We start from the raw sequence: 25,046 nt of genomic DNA on the forward strand, positions 1-25,046 counted from the left end.
CAGATTCCAGAACTAGCACTCTAATCACTCACTATTTGCTCTGTGAATCATCCTGTTTCTTTATTTCTCCCTTATCTTCTATTTCAATAGAATTGTGATTTCTTTGAGAGTAGGGTTGAGTTCATTTTTTGATATTATATACTCATTGCTTACTACAACCATATAGTGGGCACTAAATAATGTTTGTTAAATTGAATTGAATTCTCTGCTTAATAACTTCTCTCCACCTTCCAGGTAGGGGAAAGTTCCATTTAGCTCCTCATGAGCAATTGTGATTAAAAAAAAAAAAAAAAGATTTGACAGGCTGGAGAAGGAAAATATTCCATTCTCTTTCTATCTAAATTATCTAAACTCTATAGATACCAAAGAGCCAGAGTTGGTGCTGAAAGATTACCACAATGTTAGACATTCTCAGTAACATGTCCTGGTGTCATTAAACATCACTTGGATCCCTGATGGTTTCTTATTGGACAAGACTGTCCCATTTATTTATTTATTTATTTATTTATTTATTTATTTATTTGCTTGCTTACTTATTTATTTACTTGCTTACTTATTTATTTATCTATCTATTTATTCATTCATTTTTTTGTTTGTTTTGCTTATTTATTTATTTGTTTATTTAGTTTTAGGTTGTTTTTTTTTTGCAAGGCAAGTGGGGTTAGGTGGCTTGCCCAAGGCCACACAGCTAGGTCATTATTAAGTGTTTGGAGTGGGATTTGAACTCAGGTACTCCCGACTCCAGGGCTGGTGCTCTATCCACGGCGCCATGTAGCCACCCCAAGACTGTTCCTTTTGTTGAAATCAAACCTCCCACTCTGCAGTACTATCACTATGTATGTGTAACATTCCTTCTGATTCTACTTCCCCCTACCCCAAATCTCCCTTGCAGATTGAATCATTCAGGGGATGATTGCCTTAAGTTCAAGGTACTTTGTGAACCCTTAAAACTATAGCTTATGAACCCCTACCAATGTGTTTATATTGACTCAATTTGTTTTTTTCACTTGTTTCAGTTATGTCTGAATCTTCTTGACCTCCATTTGAGGTTTTCTTGGCAAAGATACCGGAGAGGTTTGTCATCTCCTTCTCCAGCTTATTTTACAGATGAGTAACTGAGGCAAACAGCATTAAGTGACTTGCCCAGGATCACTCAGCTAGTGAGTGTCTGTGGCCAGATTTGAATTCATGAAGATAAGTCTTCCTGATTCCAGGTCCAACACCGAATGAACTGTTCTAATATTGGCTTTGGATATCTAGAAATGGAGTAATAAGAATAGTAGCAACAATACTTCTGTGCATAAATGAACCTGGGATTTTCTCACAAAGACATATCATGTTAGTGAGAATAGTGTGTCATTCACAAATGGAGAAAAACACAAAGTCTAAGGGATATGGCAAGAGAAAATTCAAGCTGCTGGGTCATTGATGTCTTCATATTGCTCATGCTATCCATGTTCTTATAGTCTCCACAAGATACTCCTTTACTGTTCATAGTCAAATGCTGCTCTGTTGGATCATTGTGTACATCTAGAAATCCTCCTGGATCACACAGGATGATATTAATTTTGTTTAAAAAAGGAATTTTATTAATGTGCCAATATCAAAAGTCTAGGCTCAAAGCTTCTATGTTTTGGGTACTTGATGGATGTGCATTTTCACCCAGGGACTCTCCACTTGTCTATGGCTTGAGTTGACACAAAAGTCTCCTTAACATTCTTGGTCTATCTCACAATGCCCTGAAGAGAAGAATCTGGGTTCTCTCCACAAATTTTAGGTTGGGGGGTGGCTGGGGGGTGCAGTGGATAAAGCACAGGCCCTGGAGTCGGGAGTACCTGGGTTCAAATCTGGTCTGAGACACTTAATAATTACCTAGCTGTGTGGCCTTGGTCAAGCCACTTCACGCCATTTGCCTTGCAAAAACCTTAAAAAAAAATTCTTAGGTTGGACAAGTAGGACTGAAGAGTGAAGAATAAAGTAGAATTCAGGGAAGCAGCTAAAATTAGAGGATTGGGTTAGGTGATCTCTGAGATTTCTTGCAGTTTTAGATTTATGGTCTTATGAACACAACTGCATTAGGGGACAACATTGGCTGAATAACATTACCATAAAATACAGGCCTCAGTTTCCCTCTCTGAAAAAGCAAGGGATTAGGCAAGACACTCTCTAAGGTCCTTCTGTTTTTCAGGTGTATGATTCTATTAAACTTGAAGGTGCATTGGATGTGGTACAGATAACTTCCCTTTGTCCTGGGATTGAGAATTCTCCAATTGCATAAACAACAACAACAAAAAAAAACCTCTAGGTATAGAAATCAAGCAACTTTCTACAATATATTAGGTTGATTTATGTGGTCAAGTGTCATTTACATTGAATTATGATCAATAATTTTGACCATCTTAATGAACATAATGTAATGTGGAGGGTAAAAAACATAATTGTATTTCCAACTTTCCCCCCATCATTTTCTGCAATAAAGACTTAGATGTCCCCTCTGAAAATGGTTTAAATATCAGTAGAATTAAGAATACTGATTATTTTCTAGATCTCTACTTCTATGTTAGTTTTCCTTAGATTTCATCATGACCAGAATTTCCTCTCATTGTGGTCTTTTATTTACTGAATTGCTTCCCATCTCCCCTGTCCCAGATGCCTCAGTAGAAAGACAAGGGTGGGTGTCAAGAACCCACCACATTTCAGCATGTCCAGATTGCTTCTTCCAAGTCCAACAGGATCCAAGTAAACAGCCTTTCCTCCTTGCCCTTTTCTTTTTACACACCAGGTTTTTGTTTTTCAGAATTCTCCAGATTGCTTCCCTCAAAAGTGTCAGCAATGTGTCAGTGATCCAAGTAAAGAAAAAATTTGAGCCTAGTAACATGAATCTCCCCACCACCACCCAGAAATCAATGGTGGGAATTCCTGTTTTTGTTTTTCTTGTTCTTGTTCTTCTTCTCCTTTTCCTTCTGCTCCTCCTCTTCTTCCTCTTTCTTTTCCTCCTCATTCTTCTCCTCCTACGTTTTTTTCCTTCTTCTCCTTCTTCAACATCAACAGTGTTGTTGTGGATGTAATTGTTAATACTACTACTAATATTTAGCATTCATAGTGCTTTAAGGTTACAAAACACTATATGTTATCTCATTTGGTCATTTCAACAATCCTGTGACTTAAATCCTATTATGAACCCCATTTTAGAGATGAGAAGGGAAACAGATATTAAGTGACTTCAGTGAATTTGTACAATTTAATTTTTTCTGAGGCAGTTTGAAAACTCTGGTTTTCCTTAGCTATGCACTGTACCACCTTGGTGCTTAAAATTAAATTCCATAGAAATTTAAAACCAGTAGAGAACTGAATTCCCTCATCTTTAAAATGACTGGAGATTGGAGGTGGGGTGTGAGTGATCTCTTTGTCTTGGAGATGCAAAATAACATGTCCAGGCTCCTGTAGGTAGAGTGCCAGAGATGGACCTGAACCTTCCCTTGGTCTTTTGGTTTGGTTCCCTTTCTAGGATACCATACCAAACTAACAGTTAGGTTCAAATTTTTACTGGATTTTTTCACACAGCAGTATTTTTCCCCCTAAATTATCTGGATAATGTCTCAGTTCTTTGCTTTGCCATCTCCCTCTTCATATGTCCTATTCGCTTCATCCAGATTCCTATTTGCTGCTTTTATTCAACATTTCCTGGGCAACCTCAGGGTGCAAAGGATGAACTGAAAAGCCCTGTGCTCACCACAGTTGGATATCCTTGAATCATGAGCTCTGCCCCATTCCCTTTGAGCCACAATGAAAAGATATCTCTGTCAACCTTCAATAGTTGAAAGACAAATCCATCTTTTCTATTTAGGGTGGGAGAATTGCTCTCTGGAAAGCATTTTGTGATGAAGGCAGGTCAACTGTTTGCATGGTCTAGTAGCAGTAGCTCTTGGATTCATATGACTTTGGGTTTTTTCTCTTAATGACCTTTGTGAACTTGGACGAAGTTTACCTCTCTTGGTCTTGGTTTTTTCCCTTGTAAAGTGACTCTAAAATTCCTTTTACTATAAATCATAGGAGCTATGACCAATGGAAAAATCAGAACCTCCATCACATTTGTCTTCATGATTATCATCATCATCATCATCATCATCATCATCATAATCATCATCATTTCCACCTCCCCTTTCTATATTCGTTTCCTATAAGATGATGTGGAACAGCTCTAGACTTGAAACTGAGATCTGGGCCAAAATACTGATTCTGGCATATTAATTAGCTTTGTGCCCATAGACAAATCACTTAGCATTTCAGAACTTCATTTACTTTTCCTGTAGACTGGCTCTAATAATTTTATATACTGCCTATCTCACATAGATGTTGAGAAGGAAGTACTCTGGAAAATTCAAAAGGCAATATGTTTTGCATGACTTCCTATGTGTAATTAGTATCATATTTTTTTCCTTCAGAATAGATGGGCCAGGGTCTAGAGCAAGGGAATTTCAAAATAGATATAAATTTTTTTTTAAATTAAGAGGAAACTATCTAATCTATCTATCTATCAATCCATTCAGGTATAATTATTGCAACCTGGTCTTCATGTAGCCCTGATCTTTCCTTAGAAGAAATAAGTTCATTTAGATTAAGTTATTAGGGAATTAGTATGTTGCTTCTTCAAGGGGAATATTTATATCCAAACTAGGAGTCTGAAGAGGGCAATGTTCAATCCAAAAAATGTATCCAATGGTAGAAGCTTAAGTTTCTATTGGGGAAGATCTTTTGAGAAAAAGGAGATGTTCTAAAAAGCTTTTCAAATTACAATCCAAAGCAAGTCACTTTTACTTCTTTTCCTCACAGGCAACCCTGAATTGAAGCTGAGCAAAAGGAATGTGTGATGGATATGTACTTGCACAATATTTAGAAAAAAAAGAGCAAAAAAACTCTATGCTTTAAGTAAACTCAAAAAGAGCAGGGATGACAATTATTTCAGGCAGGACAATAATAAAAATAAAAATAAAAAATGAAGGCACTATTGATAGTGGCCATTAATTAATAGTTCAGGTTTAAGCCTGCACTAACATTTTTGGTATACTTGTATATTTATGTCTGTTTGAATGTGTTTATAAATGTGACACACACACACACACACATACACATGGAAGTGCAATGCATACATGCTTAAAATGCATAAACACACATGTACATATATTCACACAAATGTATAAAGAAATACATGACATTGTCATAACATCTGAATACTTAAAGAAAAGTTTATCATTTTATAGGAAAGAATAAACACTGAAACTTTTAAGAGATGGGTAAATACAATGAGCTGTATCAAACTATACAAGTCTAAATCATCAATAAAAAAGAAGTCAAGGACTTGAACAAAATTCTAGAAAAATAAAACATGATAAATCTCTGGTATAACTGGAAATTTTTGGAAATTGACCATGTTTTAGGGCTTAAAAAACCTCACAATGCAGAAAAACAAGAAACTATTAAACATACCTTTACCAGCTATAATTAACAGTAAAAATATGATCAATAAAAGACTCTTAGAAAAGAGATTCAAAATTAGTTTGAGATGAAATAGTTTAATATTAAGGAATTCATGAGTCAAAAAGTGAATCATAGAAACAATAGAAGAAAATAACAACAATGAGATAATCTACCAAAACTTTTGGTTTGAAGCCAGAGAAGTCCTAGGGGCAAATTTTATATCTCTAAGCACTTTCATAAACAGAAAAAAGAAAGAACAGATTAATAAATTAGTTATTCAGCTAAAAAGCCTAGAAAACCAACAAATTGATAAAAACTTGAAAAGACACAAAAATAGAAATTCTAAAAATCCAAGATGAAGGTAATAAAATTGAAAGCAAAAACAAAAAGAAATTAAAATAATAAATAAAAGTAGAAACTTTTAAAAATGTAGATGTCATTAGCAAGGTTGATTAAAAAAAGAGAAGAAAGTCAAATTGCTAATATCAAAAAAGAAAAGGAGAAATCAAAACTAAAGAATACAGGAAATTATTATAAACTGCCCAATTTATATGCCCATAAAACTGACAATTTCAGTAAATTGATATCTATAAAAATCAAAATACCTAGTTTAATAGAATAGAATTGAGCTAGCTCCATCTCAGAAAAAAAATGAATGGCCTACAAATATTGAGGAAAAAAAATCAGGATTAGATTGATTTACAAATGAATTTCATCAAAAATTCAAAGATAAAAATAATTCCAATGTTGTATTATATAAACCATTTGCAAAAAAAATTACCAAACTTTTTTATAATACAAATATAGTCTTGAATCCTAAATAGGGAAAGAAAAATCAGAGGAAAAAATATCTCTAAAGCACATTAACTGTCAAATTTTAAATGAAGTATTAGCAAGGTTACAGAAATACATAAGAAATAGAATATATTATAATCAGGTAGGGTGTATTCGAAGTATACAAGATTGACTTAATATTATGAAAACAAGGACCATAATAACAATACAAAGTCAAAGGATTATATCAGTGCAGAAAAAACTAAGAAGAATAGGAATAAACTTTTGTCTAATACGTAGCAAGTAATATATACCTAAAATTAAGAGCAAACATTGCATACAATCAAAATAAAATAGAGACCTTTCCAATAAAATTAAGTCAAATAAGAATGTCCTTTATCACCATTATCAAGAGGAGCTTTTCAGACCTTTAATAGCAATAGAAATTATAGTTATGGCAATAAGACCAGAAAAAAGGAAATTGAGGTTTTAAATATTTACGCAGATGATATTAAATCTAGGGAGTCAACTAAAAATTAAATGAAACAATTAACTATTTCAAGAAAGTAGCATTTATCTGGGGGAAAATGAGATCAAGTTTCTCCAGGGAAATAATGGAAAGAGTCTGAATATACTACCAAACAATAATAACCCAAACTATTTGGTGCTAAATGAAAAAGTCAGTCAATGGAACCAATCAGGCATACAATATATAAATATTGTAGTGTAGTATATAAAGTTAACCCAAGGACCCTACTAATAGAGTAAAGGGAACATTGGAAAGCAATCTAGGAGAAATTTGATTTATCAGAATCTCTTATCATGTGCCATAATATACTCCATATGGATAGCTAACCCATCTAGAAGAGATCAAATCATAATCAAATTAGATAAGAAAAAATTCATTTTATAACCAGAGAATTGACCATTAGGTTGGAAAGTATATAGATTATGAGACTTGGATTCAGGAAGAAGAGTTCAAATCCTGATTCAGAAGCTAAATAGGGCAACTTGGTGGTGCAGTGGATAGAGCACTGACCCTAGAGTTAGGAGGACCTCAGTTCAAATTTGATCTTGATGCTTAAGCAAGTGACCTTAAGCAAGTCACTTAACCCCATTTCCTCCCAAAAACCCAAAGAGAAAAGAAAAAAGAAAAGAAACCAACTAGTTGAATGACCCTGGGAAAATCACTTAACTGCTCAGCCTCAGTTTCCTTAGGTATAAAATGGAGATAACCAATAATGTTCCTCATAGGACTGTTGTGAGAATCAATTGATATATCATTGTTAAGAACTTTGCAAAATTTAGATTTCTATATAGATGTTAGCTATCATGATCATGATCATTATTATTGTGTTCATGACCAGACAATGGTTGGAGAGTATAGAGGATTCCAGAATATATAAAGGATAATTTTGTTTACTTAAAATTAAAAAAACAAAACAAAACTCGGGGCGGCTAGGTGGCATGGTGGATAAAGCACCGGCCTTGGAGTCAGGAGTACCTGGGTTCAAATCTGGTCTCAGACACTTAATAATTACTAGCTGTGTGGCCTTGGGCAAGCCACTTAACCCCATTTGCCTTGCAAAAACCTAAAAAAAAATTAAAAAAAACTCGTATACATTCAATTCAGTAAAAATTAGAAATGAAACAGATAAATGGGGAAAAAAGAAATCTTCACAGCAAGATTCTGATAGGTTCTGATATACAAGATAAATGGGAAATTAATTTTAAATATACAAAAACAAGAACCATTGCCATTAGAATAAAAAGGTCTCATAATAATAGGTACCTCCACTTCCTCTCTTCTCACTCTCTTCTTAACCCTTTACACCTAACTTCTTCTGACTTTTACATTCCATCAGAATTATAAATGATTTATCTGTTGCCAAATCCAGTAGCCTTTTCTCCAACCTCACTGTCATTGACTTCTCTGCAGTCTTTGACATTGCTGACCACTCTCTTCTCTTCCGCTGTCCTCTCTCTCTCTCGGTTTTCCTCTTACCTAACTGACCACCCCTTCTTTGTTTCCTTTGCTAGATTCACTTTCCGATCAAACCTTCTAACCCTGGCTATCCCCTCAGGGTTCTGTCTGGGCCCTCTTTTCTATATATACTACTTCACTTGGTGATCTCATTAGCTTGCATCAATTTAATTATCATCTTTATATAGATGATTCTCAAATCTACCTATCCTTCCCCAAACTCTCTCCTGATCTCTAAACTCACATCTCCAGCTGTTTTTCAGACATCTTGAACTCCATGTCCAGTAGGCATCTTAAACTCAATAGATTCAAAACAGCTCATTATCTTTCCCCTTCAACACTCTATTCTGCCCTACCATCGCTGTTACTGGAGAGGGCAACATCATCTTCCCAGTTCCTCAAGCTTGCAACCTAGAAGCCATCCTGGTTTCTACTATCTCTCATCCCACATATATAATTTGTTGCCAAGGAAATTTCACTTTTGTAACATCTCTTGAATATGTTCCCTTCTTTCCTTTGACACTGTCATCACTCTAGTGAAGTCCCCTATCACCTGAATTATTGCAGTAACTGCTGGTGGGGAAGTCTGTTTTAAATCTCTCTCACTCCAATCCTTTTCCTTTTCAGTCACTAAAGCTTAGGTTACATCAAAAAACCTTCTTTTTCCTGCCATCCTGCCCCCAATTCAATAAACTCCAATGGCTTCTTCTTGTTTCCAGGATCAAATACAAAATGCTCTCTTTGGCTTTCAAAATCCTTCATATCATAGTTCCCTTTCCAGTCTTCTAACATCTTATTCTTGTCATTTACTCTTTAGCTTCCTGGTTGTTCTATGAACAAGACCTCCATTTCTAAGCTCTGTGAATTTTCTCTTGTTGTCCTCAATGTTTGGAATATTATCCCTATTCCACTTTGACTTCTGGCCTTCCTGACTTCCTTTAAGACCCCACTAAATCTCACCTTCTATAGGAAGACTTCTCCAACTCTTCTTAATTTCACTGCCTCCCATTTATAATTTCCTATTTATCTATTTGTAAATTATTTTCTATTTAACATTTGTTAATTATTTCTATTTATCCTACACATAGCTATTTTTGTAAATGTCTGAATGTTTATTCCATCAGATTATAAACATTTTGAGGACAGGGACTCTCATTTGCAGTGCCTAGGGTATTGGTAAGTTCTTAATAAATGTTTATTGACTGAGATAATGGTCAGAGGATATGAATAGAAATTCAACATATCTACAGTTATATAAAAACATTTTCCAAATCACCAATAATGGGAAATGCAAATGGAAACAACTCTGAAATTCGACTTCACACCTATCAAATTCTCAATTATGAGCAAAAAAAGGGAAAATGATGATTGTTGAAGTGGCTCCAGGAAGAAAGCTGCATATTCATAGTTCTGTTAGAACTGTGAAATGACCCAGTCATTCTGGAATGGTTCAAAATTCTGGAACTTTGCTCTAAAGTCTTTAAACTGTGCATCCCCTGGATGTTGCAATACTTCTAGTAGGAATAAATCCCTAAGAAAAATAAAAGCATGGGGTGGCCAGGTGGCGCAGTGAATAGAGCACCGGCCTTGGAGTCAGGAGTACCTGGGTTCAAATCCAAACTCAGACACTTAATAATTATCTAGCTGTGTGGTCTTGGGCAAGCCACTTAACCCCATTGCCTTGAAAAATCTAAAAAAAAAGTAAACAAAAATAAAAGCAAAAAAAGAAGCTCAATATCTACAAAAATATTAAAGCAGAACTTTTATTGTAGCGAAGAACTGGAAACAAAAGTTGTGGTGGAAACAAAAGTTGTGGGGGTGCCCATCAATTGGGGAACAATAGCTGAAAAATTATGGCATGTGAATGGAATGCAATATTATTATGTAATAAGAAATCATGAAAAGGACTTTCTCAGAAGACTGATGGAGAGGGAAATGAAAAGAATATTTGGGTAAACTATTAATATAGTAACAATAACATTGTAAAGCAGGCAACTTTGAAAGAAAAAACTCTGATCAATTCTATGACCATGAATGAATATACACAAGACCTATGATGAAACATGCTTCCCAACTCATGATAGAGAAGTGATGGACTCACTGGACATGGTATAAGTGTAGATTTTTTTTTTTTGTTGACCATTCTTATTTCTTACAAAGATTGTGATTTTAATTTTTGGGTATAGAGTAGATTTGGGTATGAGGAAAAGATAAGGATAGAATTGTTTAAAAGAAGAAGAAAAGAAATTAGAGAGATTCATTGAATGTGTAGGAAAGAACAGAAAGAAGTTCAAAGAAAAACTGACAAACAAGACAGCTTTGAAAATAACATAATATATTTAAAAGCAAGTTTATTAGAGATTCATGATTTCACATTATCTTTGTCTTTTCTAATGTGTTTATGAAAATCTTTTTTGTTTCTTTTGGAATTCAGAAGAAAAACAATTAAAAAAAGAAAACAAGATCAGTTATTTTCAATATGTAATTGTAGGCTCTTGGAAGTTTCAGAGCCACTAGGCAATAGGGAATTAGCTGGATAGAAACCAAAGTGGCTGGAATTCACAGAATGTCAGCTGGCTGAGCCAAGCTGAACACCAAGTCCCCTGCATTCCAGCCCAATGCTCTGTCCTTATGGCCTCTCGACTTCTTTGATAAGATTGCCAGAAACTGCAAGAGCAGGCTATGACTAAGTGTATTTTAGATACACACACACACACACACACACACAAACACAAACACACACACAAGATTAGTTAATCTGTTGGTTTTTCTAGCTCTCTAACCTAGCCCATTTTCCATTGAAAAATCTGTGAAAATGAGGAGCACCTAGTTGGTATGGTGGATAGGGCACTGACTCTGGAGGCAGGAGGATCTGAGTTCAAATTTGTCGCTAGAGTGTATGACCTTAGGCAAGTCTCTTTATTCTGATTGCCACCCCCCAATGCCAAGAAAAAAGAGAAAGAAAATTTGTGAAAATGAAATAAATTATAAAAGACTTGTGTCAAAATTTCAAAGCAGTACCAAACATTGGTTGTTCAGTTGCCCAAAGACTCATCACTTAGTCAAACTCTTTGAGAAGTGGAAACCTGGAGGTGAGCCCACTTCTACCCCAAATTTAGCTAAATTGTATAGTAGATGGAAGTTTCATGTATCACTTTCTTATTTTTTTTTTAGCTTTTCGCAAGGCAAATAGGATTAAGTGGCTTGCCCAAGGCCACACAACTGGGTAATTATTAAGTGTCTGAGACTGGATTTGAACCCAGGACTCCTGACTCCAGGGCCGGTGCTCTATCCACTGCGTCACCTAGTCGCCCCGTGTATCACTTTCAATGTTTTTTGCTCCATAATGGACTGAGGCTATAGGAGTGATGCTAGTAACCAAGCCCTGATTAAGACAACCCCTATGTACACAGCCCCACATATCACAGTAACCAAGTTTGAAGGTTGCCAGCTTCAATCTGGTTTGAACTTGACTCCCTGACCTTACTGTGAAATAAATACATAACTGACACAGATTGCCAGATTGTAGTCACCTTATCCCTTGCTCTCCTGCCAAAGCATGTACTCGTCTCTACTGTGGCCTCTCCTTTCTTTGCCCCCACGCTGACCATTCACACCCACTTACAAATGTCCTTTGCCACAAATACCAGTACTTTACATGCTTCCTGTTGGCCTTAATGCCTCTTGAAGAAATATGTAATTGGGCCTCTTTCCAGCTTTCCCTGTATTGGCAAGAAAAGGGAAGGAAGATTTCCTTACAAGTATCTCTCTTTTCTCAACTTTTTAAAATTTAAAATTTATTTTTAATTTATGGAATAAAACCAACATTTCCATAACAAAATAATGTAAAAAAGATGATTGTACATGGAACTGAAAATACAGCCCTGCCATTTGAGGACTTCAGGGAAGATAAATGCTCTTAAATCATCTGTATGGTGTTTTATGCAGAGCATTGAGAGCCAGGGAGAGGCTGCAGAATTTCAGAGACAGTCAACAGCATTGCCATGCTCAGAAAACATCAAAGCTGAGAATGCAGCAATGGCACCAGCCTCCCCTCTGCAGATGGTGAGATCCATACTACGGCTGTTTGTCATGTGTTCTTTGAACCAGCTACTGCAAGACAAAAGTATCAGAAGACAACCTGATGGCTCCATAAGCCAGGAAAACTGGGTATTTTGAGCATTGATGTGCTCTCTGAATTTGAACAAAGAAATTATTAGACCCATAGACCCAAAGATTTAGAGCTGGAAAAGACAGTGGAAATCCACTAGTTTACATTCCTCCTTTTATAGATAAAAACATGACAGCCAGTTTCAGTGATTAACCCAAGGTCACTCAGGGGAATAAGAACAGTTTCTTACATCTTATCTTTTTTTCTGTATATAGTCTCCATATATTTGTCTATATTCTGTCTCTCCAAAGAATGGAAGTTCCTTGAGTGTGTGAGCTGTTTTATTTTTGTCTGTATCCCCAGCATCTCATGTACTTTTTGATTAATAGCAGTTTGAATTGAATTAAGTAAAAAAAAAGAAGAAACAGAGCTGTGTCTTGAATCTAGACTAACTCTAAATCCATGCTACCTATCATTTTAATATTTTAATTGTACCTCAGTTTTTGCATATCTAAAAATGAGAATCATAATACTTGTTCTTCTTTACCTCAGAGTCAATCAAAAGCAAATGTTATTAAGCACTTTTCTGGGGGCTAACCCCTGAGGAATATTTAAAAAAAAGGTAAAAGCCAGTCTCTGCTCTCAAGGAACTCACAGTCTAGTGGTGGCAGACAACATGCAAAAAAAAAAAAAAGCAGGGCAGCTAGGTGACACAGTGGATAGAGAACTGGCCCTGGAGTCAGGAGTACCTGAGTTCAAATCCAGCCTCAGACACTTAATAATTACCTATCTGTGTGGTCTTGGGCAAGCCACTTGACCCCATTTACTTCACAAAAACCTAAAATAAAAATGTATATACAAAGAAGATGTGTATAGGGTAAATTAGAAATAGTCAATAGAGAGAAGCAGTAGCTTTTCTATTTTTGCTTTGGTTATTGTTCCATCTTTTCTCACTCTTCATGATCCCATTTGGAATTTTCTTGGCAAAGATACTGAGATGTTTGCCATTTCCTTTTCTAGCTTATTTTACAGATGAGGAAACCAAGGCAAACAGGATTAAGTGATTTCCTCCATTTGAAGGTCCTGAGCAGAGCTGTAACTACTGTGCCACATAATTGCCATAGACCTGATAAAATCACTATCAACTCCGATTTTTACTTTTGAGGATTAAAAAGCATTTTGTACAAAACCCTGGGTGGGGTTGGTATAAGTGTTATCCTCATTTTTCAAACTAGGAAACTGATAGAGAAGTCAAATGACTTGCCTAATGTCACCCAACTTATAACTACTAGAATTTGAATGTCTAAATCCACCTCTTGCCAGTGTACCTCTCCTAGGCACTGTGTGTGAAATGCTATGGTGAATGGAGTGCTATAACAATGCAAGGCTTCAATGCTGTTATCCCTGTGGAATAAACTAACAAACCCATGTATCAGAAGGTAACAGTGCTGCCTAGCCTTGGCTACCCTGCAGCAGTAGAAGCTATGGGGAAAGTATCTATTAGTAGGCCTTCCCAACAAGAAGACAGCATTGGCATCAATAAGTAATGATCAGCTTGGCTCCCTGTATCTCAAATCTCTTCATTCTTCATTGTTAAGTACTTGAGGTCAAGGACTCACTAGTTTCAGTAAACTCGACCTCACTGCCTGCTGGTACTGTTCTGATCTTGTACCCTGGTGACCTGGCAGCGACTTGGTCCTTCCTTTACTGACCTGATCAAGTCCCTTATCTGCTAGGCTCTCTTGTTCTCTGGTGCAGGAGACCAGCCTTACCTCCATGTTAGTCATTGTAACACCTGGAATTGTGCCTGTAAGCTCAAATCCTGTATCTAAAATTCCTGTTCTCTATTACTAAGGCATATTTCCTCATCTTTCCTCTATCCTCTAAGCCCATCCTCCCTGAATGTTGCTGTGGAGATGATAGACACTCCCTCCAAACAATTAACTCCCCTTCTCTGATATGATCTCTATCTGTTGGTCACTGCAACATCTTCCTAATTTCTAGGATTGGCTGTCAATTTATCTGGTGTCTCTAACAGGTCATCTGCTTTTGTTGTTTTCTGGGAGGACTTCCCTTACTTGCTTTCCCTATTCCTGTGATTTTGTCTTTTCATTTCTAGAAATAACCATGTGATCATTGAATCAAAATAGCACTTATTGGACCTACTCCTGATCTCAGAATTGAAAAGGATTTTATTTCAGCCCCTTCATTTTACAGATAAAGAAACAGGCTCAATTGGATCAAGTGGTTTTTGAGAGAGCTCACAAAGATCTAGGGTTTGACCCATAATCTACTGCTTTATCTGCTATTTCAAACTGTTTCCCTTGGGACCTTGTTTAATTTCTTATTTTCATGTTCATCCTTTCTATCTCTTTTCTTTCCTAGGTCGTTTCTCTCTTCCTGCAAACTCAGATCCACTAAAATTCATTCATTCATTCATTCATTCATTCATTCATTTAAGATTTTATTTGAGTTTTACAATTTTCCCCCATCTTACTTCTCCCCCCACCCCCATGGAAAGCAATCTGTCAGTCTTTACTTTGTTTCCATGTTGTACATTGATCCAAATTGAGTGTGATGAGAGAGAAATCATATCCTTAACAGGATCAGACAATAAGATATGGTTTTTTTTTCTAAATTAAAGGGAATAGTCTTTGGTTTTTGTTCAAACTCCACAATTGTTTCTCTGGATACAGATGGTATTCTCCATTGCAGACAGCCCCAAATTGTCCCTGATTGTTGCACTGATGGAATGAGCAAGTCTATCAAGGTGGATCATCACCCCCATGTTGCTGTTAGGGTATAAAGCCATTCCCCCATTGAAGGACATTTACTTGATTTCCAATTCTTTGCCATCACAAACAGAGCTGCTATGAATATTTTTGTACAAGTGATGTTTTAACCCTTTTTCATCATCTCTTCAGAGTATAGACTCAGTAGGGATTGCTGGATCAAAGGGTGTGCACATTTTTGTTGCCCTTTGGGCGTAGTTCCAAATTTCTCTCTAGAAAGGTTGGATGAGTTCACAGCTGCACCAACAGTGTAATAGTGTCCCAGATTTCCCACAACCCTTCCAACAATGATCGTTATCCTTTCTGGTCATATTGGCCAGTCTGAGAGCTGTGTGAGGTGGTACCTCAGAGACTATCCAAATTTAAATAAAACCATCAGATGACCTTGTCACCATCTCAGACTATCTTCATTCCTTAGCTTTGTGAAACTTCTCAAGAGTTATCTATATCAGTTGCCTTCATTTTCTTATCACCCATTCCCTTCAGTCCCCTAAAATATGCCTTCTGACCTTGACACTTGATGCAACTTCTCTCTCACAGGAGACAATGAATAAGAAAAAAAGACAGCAATAAAGGCCATGTCCTGATGTTTACACTTAAATGCAGAAAGTATGGCTGATCAAATAGCAGCTATGGGATGCAATATATGGAGTGCCTGGTCAGTAGTCAGAAAGACTCTTAGTTCAAATCTGACTTCAGTCACTTATTAACTGTATGACCTTGAACAAGTCACTTAATCCTTTTTTGCCTCAGTTTCCTCATATATGAAATGAGCTAGAAAATGAAATGGCAAATGACTACAAAGAAAACCCTAAATGAGGTCATGAGGAATTGGATATGACTGAAAAAACAACTGAACAGCAACAAATGAATGATGAACAGGGTACTCAAGTCATGCTTCATGGACCATTTCAACACTCTAGTCACATCTATCAATGCCATCTTAGAATCATATTTTTAATTTAATAAAATACCAATTTTATTAGAACCAATCTATGAAATATAGTTACCTCCAAAAGAAAACTTACAGAGCTCAGATTAAGGACCAACTATCCTAAAATGTATTGAATATTAAGAAGATGTGTTCATAAAGGAAATTCAGGCCCCTGGGTATATATTTGAAAGGTGATAGAATGGTGGATGGGAATAGATAAAGGGAAATGGGAGTATACTGCCTGTTACCTGGACAGAAGGAGGGATTCGATGATTAATTCAGTTGCGTATATCAACCTGGGTATATCCAACAATGGCCAAATCCATTTCTCATTACTCATTCTCTTTGAACTTTCTGTAGAATTCAACATAGTTAACCTTTCCAGTCCTACTGACATCAAAGCAATATATCCAAACTCAACTCATCATTCCTCTTCCCATAACCACCCACACACCTGTATCTTTTTCCAATTTTTTTTTCTGTTGATAATATGACAGTTACCCAGGCTTAAAAATTTTTGAGTCATCTGTTATTCTTCTTTTTTCTTCACTCCTAACATCTAATCAGTCTCCAGAATCTATTAATTATATTGTCACTATATCTCTTGCGTCTGCCTTATTCACATTACCATTACTCTAGCTCTGTCTCTTATTTCCCACCTCCTAAATAATTATTATATCCTCCTAATTGGTCATTCTGTTTCTAGTTTCTCTCCTTCAGCACATTCTTCCCAAAGTCACCATAGTATCTTCATTGTGACCACATATAACCACTGCATTTAAATCAACATATGGGGCCTTTCATAATTTGACTTCAAACCATCTTTCCAAATCCTTTCCCTTATTTTGGATAGCATGTGCCTCATTCTGGAATGCTCCATTATCTAAAACTTTATTGACATTTGCCTCTTTCTTCAAGGATAGATTTGTGTGAAACCTTCCAAGATAATAATGCATATTCATTGATTGGGCTTTCCTCCAACCCCAGATTCCGCTGACTGAAAAGGATAAATCCTTCCTCAAGTTTTCTTAGAACTCTTTGTCTGAATCTCTCATTTTATAGGGTCAGAGATTTCATGTTGGAAGGGTCCTGAGAGTCCATCAAGCCTAATTCCTTCATTTTGCAGAGAAGAAGCTAGTAAGTACTTGAGTCAGGATTTAAACTTTTGCTTCTTGGTTTCAAATGCAGCCCTTTATCCATTATAATATTTTGCTCTAATGTTTTATCTAGTAGCATATTTTATATGCATGTATATGTATTATATGTGAATATATGTATGTACCTATGTGCGTATATATGCCTTATTTTCCCTATTATACTGAGAGCCCCTTGAGGACAGAAACCATACTATTTTTCAAATTGATATGCCCCCAGTGTTCATATGTATATATTTGTGTTTTTTGTACACACACACACACACACACACACACACACACACACACACACACACACACACACACACACACACACACACACACAGACACACACACACCCTGATCCTGATCCTGATGCACATTCTCTACTCTGGTTCTAGTTTAAAATTCTGTTGTGAAGGACAGTCATCTCTGATTATGGGTAGAAACTAATACTTTGGTGATATTTGTCAGTCTGGATTAGGTCTGGGTTTTTGCTATATAAAATTTGTGAAATTTAAACTCTTTCTTTGTTGGCAAAGATAGTTTTAATGAGAAGAAAATGCTATACTTAAAAGAAATAAATGATTGTTTTTCATAAAGGAAATACAAACAAGATACTAATGAATAAATTTGCTCAGTTTTCTCTTTGTTATAGATATTGGAAGGTATCTGATCAGGCTTTAAGTGACATTGATAGATGAAAGTGATTTAAGGAATTATTAGGAAAAGATTTAGGTTGTATATTCCTTCTCTGAATTTTGGTTCCTGGTCCTTGCAGTTTATTTAATTTCAGTCTTTCACTTTTTAATTCAGAGGGAGGTTGATAAAGATGTCATAGTGCATTTTCATGAGGAAGAATGGCAGAGTGAAAAGAAAGTAGATTAAAAGGTCAGGAACATTCTTGGCCTGGCTCCATTCCTCTGGGGGATTTTCTTTCCTTGAGCTTGTTTGACTACACTGTGGTATATGAATCTAGTAAAAACATACTGTAACAGAATTCTTGTGGGCACTTGGAGGGCAAAGTGAGACCAATCCATTGGGCTTGGTTTCCACATTTGTTCAAATATATGTGATTTAGCAGATATCTCTTGTCTTATATCTTATATCTCTTCTTCATTAATGGAAGTGGAAAGGTTTATGGAATAGGGTAATTATGGGACCCATTATGTGGCACTATAGTTTCTTAAATAGTAATTCTGAGGATCCTGGGTTCCCACATCCACAGCCCAGGTATCTGATATTATTACTGTAAAGAAATTCTCAATATGGAATTCTTTTACTTCTTCTGCTATCACATAGCCATGGGTCATAGGATTTTAGTTCTTAGAGATCCTTCAGTTGAATCCCCTCATTTTACAGAAGAAACCAGGTTTCTGAGTTGAATAACTTTGGGTCAGGTTGAACTTAAGGTAAGACATTTATATTGTATCTACTATGTGTTAGTTACTATACTAAGTGCTTTTTTTAAAAAAAAATCTTTTTGTCATAATAATAATAATTTCTAGCATTTATATAGTGGTTATTATGTGCCAGTCATTATGTTAGGTGCTTTATAATTATCTCAATTGATATTTACAACAACCTTGCATAACACCAACATTCCTAAAGGGCAAGAGGAAGAGACACCATTTTCATCACTGGATACTGGTGTGGTTAGTATTTGACTTGTAGAGGAGAGAAGCTCCTGAGAAAATCTCATGATCTCAGCTCACTTAGACCCATTAAGCCTTTCTTACCTTCCTAGCCATTCTAGGAAAGGATCTCTCATATGGACCTTGCCAAGTGAACAATCAGACTTGTGTCTCCCTCCTCTCCAGTAGGAACTCCAAACAGAGTTAAGCCTTTTATTCATGCAGTGAAGTCAACTGAGCTTCTTGATAAAAAAAAAAATGGAAAAAAAAAGCTAGCTGCTCTCATCACCATATTAAAGACAAGGAAAATGAGACATACAGAGGTTAAGTTTCTAGTCCAGGGTCACACAGCTAGTAGATATCTGAAGTTGAATTTGAACTCAGGTCCTTCCTTGCTCAAGACCCAGGACTGTGTCCACTGCCCCAGCTTGCTATGACAGCTATTCCAGTTGAAAGTCATGATTCCCTCCTCCCCTCGGCATGATTCCCTTTTTCGCAAGATTTCTCTTGCTGCATACTCCTGAACCTCCTTTCATGCTTCTTGTAAGCACTGTTCTGTTTTGTGGGTACTCTGTAATCAATGAATTAAAAGACTTGCTGAAATTTTTTGTTCTCCTCTTTCATCAATTTCCTTGATTGCTGTTGAGGAATGATGATAAATATACGATGATAACTGCTAACAGGCCTCTCTCTACTTATCTGGTCCTGCTCAGCTGAACTACGCACTCTCTTCACCTGCTTAGTGGACACAATACTGGAGGTCTTTTCTCTGCAACCCATGTGAGTGAAATACAAGAAGGTGACTTTTCAAGGAGTTGAATATACTCACAAAACCCGCTCATTAGCCTGTTATCTCCCCTGCCCTCTGCCAAGGAATTCCAGGCCTCTACTTCCTGCTTATAAATAAAAACATGCAATATTTAAATCCCATTGCCCATAGTTTTTACTTTTTCACATAACACAGCAGACCTCTTCCCTGCTGTAAGTAGAAATAGGCATTTAAGGCACAGAAAGGGAGAGAAAGAAAATCCAGTCCTTTTTTTTTTTCCAGGAAGCTCAGTTGACTCCATTGCAGGAACAAAAAAGCTTAACTCTGTGGGGTCCCTGCTGGGGGAAGGGGAAGCCTAAGTCTGATTGTTCACTTGGCAGGATAAATGCCAGGGATCCTTTCCTAGATCAGTTAGGATGGTGAGAAAGACTTAATGGCCCTAGGTGAGCTGAGATAATGGGACTTTCTCAGGAGCTTCTCTCTTATCTTCTACAGTTCAAATGCTAACTTCACACCAATTCCCTGTGATGGAAATGCCTTCTCCCATCTCTAGTACTTTGGAAATGCTGGTGTTTTGCCAAATCAATCTCACTGACACACACTGGTGCCTTCTTTGATGTCTGTCTAGCTGGGCAAAATAGTGTATTTGTAAATGCCATTGGGAATCTAGAAATGTGGCAATGTGAAACCTTCAAGGCTATCTTCTGTGACATTTACCCTCTCCATTTCTTCTAGTTCCTGTTCTTTCAGCATCTTTTATCACTATTGTAAAGGGTCAGTCTGCTATCCATAGGAAAAGGTGTCATGATTCTGGCAAGGTGCTTGTGACTTCATATATTACACCAGAGGGATTTATATTTAAAAGAAGAACTTTGTTTAATCCAAAGGGGGGGGGATGTCTAATGGTAAAATTTTAGGAAACAGAGGAAGACATACTCCTGGCCCATTATGTCATTTAAGATGTTGCTCAGAGTCAACCTCTTCTATGGGGCATTCTCTGAGTAATAACACTTTCCTGTCATAGCTAATTCCAGCCTTTTTTCTCTTTGCATAAGGAATTTGAGTCTTTGTCACTTGGTTCTTCTTGATAGATTGATTTATATCTGCTTTCCTTAGAGAGATTGCAGATTTCTACTGGGAGAGTTCTTAAGATTTTTTTTTTTTGGTATCATGGACTCCTTGAAAAATCTGGTGAACTTTTCTCATCATCACTTCTCTTTTTTTCCCCAAAAATTCATAATTGAAGGAAGTGTTATATCTCAGTTAGAGGTTAGTGAAAATAAAGATGCATTTTTTTTTCTCATTCAAGTCCATAGATACCTCCAAATCTATCTGTGGACTCCAAGTTTAGAACTTCCATTGTTCAGAGTGGGAATCATATGAACCATTCAGTACTTCTTTCTAACCTCTGGATGTTCGACTCTTTCCAAAGCTGTAGTTTAGATGATAGGAAACTTTCTTAAGTAAAACAATCCCCTTGTGGAGATAAGGGATCATTATCAATATCACAGCCCTACCTACTCCGTATTTTACAGGAATTTTTAAAAAAGTAATAATATGGAGCATAAGACATTGAATACAGTGGCAACAACATGGCAGGTTCTTCCTCTTATTTTGCTGGATGGGCCAATGAATTAACAAAGTAATTAAATTGGCTCATGAAATTTAAAGCTAAGCATGAAAATAGGAAACATTCATAGAGATTACATATTAATTAAAGATTGTTGTTAAAGACAGACTTCTAGGAGAGCAGATATATAGATTTTATTACTTTATGAAAAGGATGAAACTCTGTTGCTGGAGTAGGGTAAGGAAATGAAAGGAATCTAGTGCATGGAAATATATTTAAAATATATTGTCACATTTTTCCTCTGATAGGCACTTTGGAAATTGCTGCTTTGTTTAGGCATTTTATTGTAAGAAGGTATTTTACTAATATTGTCCATCAGGAAAACTTCTCCATAATGACTTGTTTTTGTACTAATAGAATGATCTGCTTATCTCCAGCTCAGTGGTAGAGATCACCGTATCTTGCACATAGTAGGCGAAGATAGATTGCCTTAAGGAACAAAAATGTCTAAGCATCCACTGTGTACCTATTCCTCTGATAGATGATATAGGGTAGAATTTCAGTTCAATTTGACTATATGCTTAGTTGCTTACATGCTCTATCCACTCAGCAGCAAATAAGATCCTTAAGGACATGGACTGTTGTTAGGATAAAACTTGAATCTTTTGTTCTACTGACATGTCCATAATTTGTATTCATGTTTTGCAAATGAGATGAATATTTTTTTTTCAGTTCACTAAGGGTTCACTGCATTTGCTTGTACTGTTTGCCCAATAGTGTACTGTTTTTTTTTTTCTCCTGGGGGCAATTGAGGTTAAATGAATTGCTCAGGGTCACACAACTAGTAAGTGTATGAGGTCAGATTTAAACTCAGGTCCTCCTGACTACAGGACTGATGCTCTTTCTACTGCACCATTTAGCTTAACAATTTTACCTTTACCTATTTGGATGAGGCAACAATGACTTTGCTTTTCCATCCCTCCAAATTTCTTAAGGACAGCAAAATCTTTCTTATCCCATTCTCTATCTAAGCTATTTCCTTCCCCTCAATCATTAGAATGAGATTTCCCCTTAAGAAATAATGATTCATGGGTAGCCAGGTGGTGCAGTAGATAGAGCACTGGCCCTGGAGTCCAGAGGATCTGAGTTCAAATTTGGCCTCAGGCACTTAATAATTACCTATCTGTATGGCCTTGGGCACATCACTTAATCCCATTGCCTTGTAAAAACCAAATTAAAAAAAAAGAAATGATGGTTCACTTTAAGTAGCAAATTCAAAGGATTCCAGTTTTCCCGCTGTTCATTGATTGACTCTTCTCTTGCATATATACTAAAAACTAGGCAAAAAGATTAAGACAAAGGTAAGAAGACATTGTTACTGCTGTCAAGGAGCTTATAGTCTAGCACATACATACAAGCACAAATAATTAGACTATAAATTAGAGACTAATAATTGCATCATAATGAGGCAAATGATGAGTTCTGAACACTATAGAGATTGTAAGAAACATGAGAAAACAAGGGGATAGGGGAAGGGTACTTAACTAAAACTCTCAATATTCTCAACATCACCTCTGGAAGTAGGAAGAAATTGTTCCCCTTTGTTCAGAAAGAGATCTGAGGAAGGACTGCTCAATCCCTGCCCCACAACTCACCCCCTCCAGATTCCAAGATTCCAGATTCCTGCCAGATTCCAAGGCAATCTTGCAATGAATTAAAGAATGTCTTTGGACAACTAAGTGGCGCAGTGGACAGAGGGTTGGGTCTGGCGTCAAGAAGATGCAAGTTTATGAGTTCAAAATCCTTAATAGCTGTATGACCTTGGGTAAGTCACTTAACCCTGTTTATCTCAGTTTCCTCATCTGTCAAATGAACTGGAGAAGAAAATGGCAAACTATTTCATTTCAGTATCTTTGTTAAGAAAATCTCAAAGAATCAGACATGACTGAATGACAAAAAAAGAATGCCATTAGGAACAGATCTCTACACAGATTGTCTTCTGAAATTTAATAAATTCTCCATATGCCATATTAGTCACTGGCAGGTGTCCTAAAGGAACCAAAAGCAAACGATTTGATGGTCGTCTCCAAAGTCCTTTTGCTCCCACATTCTGAAAATAGGCTCTGAGGCTTATGTGAAGCCCTGTTCTGTGATGAAAAAGAACATATTGGTGATTAGAGAAATTAGACCTTGATCATAGGCTTTCTAGCCTGGGGCAGAGACAGGGTGCTGGTCATGGGGAGAAAGGAACAGACTCTTTCTTATTTTTCTGAGGTTGAAGATTGCCTGGTAGGGACAAAGGTGCTTATGAGCAGCTGACTTGGAGCAGGTTTGAGAGGGAGAGGACTGTTTCATCTGAAACTTCTGCCTTCTTTTTGGCTCCAAAAGCAAGCAGGAAGATCTTGTTCCAAGTGTTTGCTGCTGAGCTGGTAACTGGCCCAGTCCCCAGCAACATACCATGTGTTTCCTTACCCCATTCTTTTCAGTCTATCAAATTACTAGAGTCAGCTTGGCAAATTAGCTGGGTTCCTGGACCCTGAACTTCTCTCTGTAATTTGGTTAAAGCAATCTGGCTTTGTGCTCTGGTGTGAGTGTGGTGATGGGAGTTGTGGGGAATAGAGAGAGGTGCTATAAATATTCTTCAACCTGGTCGAAGGATCTGGTTTTCTAACACAAACCAGAAAACTTCTCCCAAACTCTCTCCTTTCCAAACACAGAGGCAGCACTTTTATTTTTCCAATTGTTGGCATTTTCTTTTGTCAAGGAAAGGGCACTTTTGCCCTGATTTTCATATCATGGTACAGTGGGAAAAAATAAATGGAAAGTAAAAGTAAATGGAAAGACTTATGGAATCAGGAAGACCTGGGCTCAAATTCTGCCTCTGATACTAGCTGTGTGGCCCTGGACAATTGACTTTACCTCTCTGAATTTCAGCATTCTAATAAGTATAATAGTACCTGTAGTTCTTGCCAGTGTAATTTTACACACACATTATACACACACACACACACACACACACACACACACACACACATATATAAAGTTCTGTGAATTCTTTCTTCTGATTTTGGGTTCCATATGCATATTCATTCTCTCATAAGAAGTCTTTTAAAATAATAAATAAATTGATGTGTTACAAATGCCTTAAGGATTTGTGATACTGTTTTTGCTTTAACCCTGGCATGCTTATTGTGGATCTCAAATAAGATAACTGAAGGAAAATGAAGAGAAATACATATTAATATAGTATCTACTATGATAGGTAATATGCTAACTGCTTTAGAAATGTTATCTTATTTGAGCATTATAATGTTAAACCCATTTTACAGTTGAGGAAAGTGAGGTGATTTGTGCAGGTCAAACAGCTAGTAAGTGTCTAAGGACAAATTTGAACTTGGGACTTCTTGAGGTCAAACTCTCTATTCAGTATACCACCTAACTGCCTATAGCTAATGTTATCCAACATACTTTAGATAATATTAAATGGTACCCACCATCTTTTGAAGAATACAAAAATCTAAATAAATATTAATTAAGGAGAAAAATATAATGTGTAGCTCTGACTCTGGACTACCCCAACTTGAACTCCCTAATTGGGTTCCCAGGGAGATGATTACCCTTGAAAGTTTAAGGTCTTCTGTGCATCTGTACTCCTAAAACTATAGCTTATGAGCCCTCAAAAGTGCGTTTATCCTCAGTTGTCAGCTAAGTAGCTCAAGGCAATATCAAAATAATGATAATAATAATGGAATATTCCCTGTGTAAATTTGGGACGTGCTTTCTCAGAGATAGATACAGAGACAGCTGCTGGTACATGGATGGAATATTGGACCTGGAATTAGAAAGGAAATAATTAAAATTCAGCCT

At 36.6% G+C, this 25,046-nt stretch overlaps 1 protein-coding gene across 2 annotated transcripts in view; it reads left to right on the plus strand.

The window, feature by feature from the left end:
- The window catches only part of PRKCE (protein kinase C epsilon), a 653,543-nt gene that overhangs the window by 358,854 nt on the left and 269,643 nt on the right, over nt 1-25,046 (plus strand). The window contains exon 3 of one of the 2 annotated variants that reach the window (XM_074205195.1): nt 17,136-17,210. The exons of the other annotated variant lie outside the window; for it this stretch is intronic. Within the exon in view, the coding sequence (XP_074061296.1) occupies nt 17,136-17,210 (75 nt within the window). The remainder of the gene's footprint in view (nt 1-17,135; nt 17,211-25,046) is intronic. 2 annotated transcript variants of the gene reach the window in all.

This window comes from Macrotis lagotis, chromosome 1, assembly GCF_037893015.1.
Source record: "Macrotis lagotis isolate mMagLag1 chromosome 1, bilby.v1.9.chrom.fasta, whole genome shotgun sequence".
NCBI classification, from domain to species: Eukaryota; Metazoa; Chordata; class Mammalia; order Peramelemorphia; family Peramelidae; genus Macrotis; species Macrotis lagotis.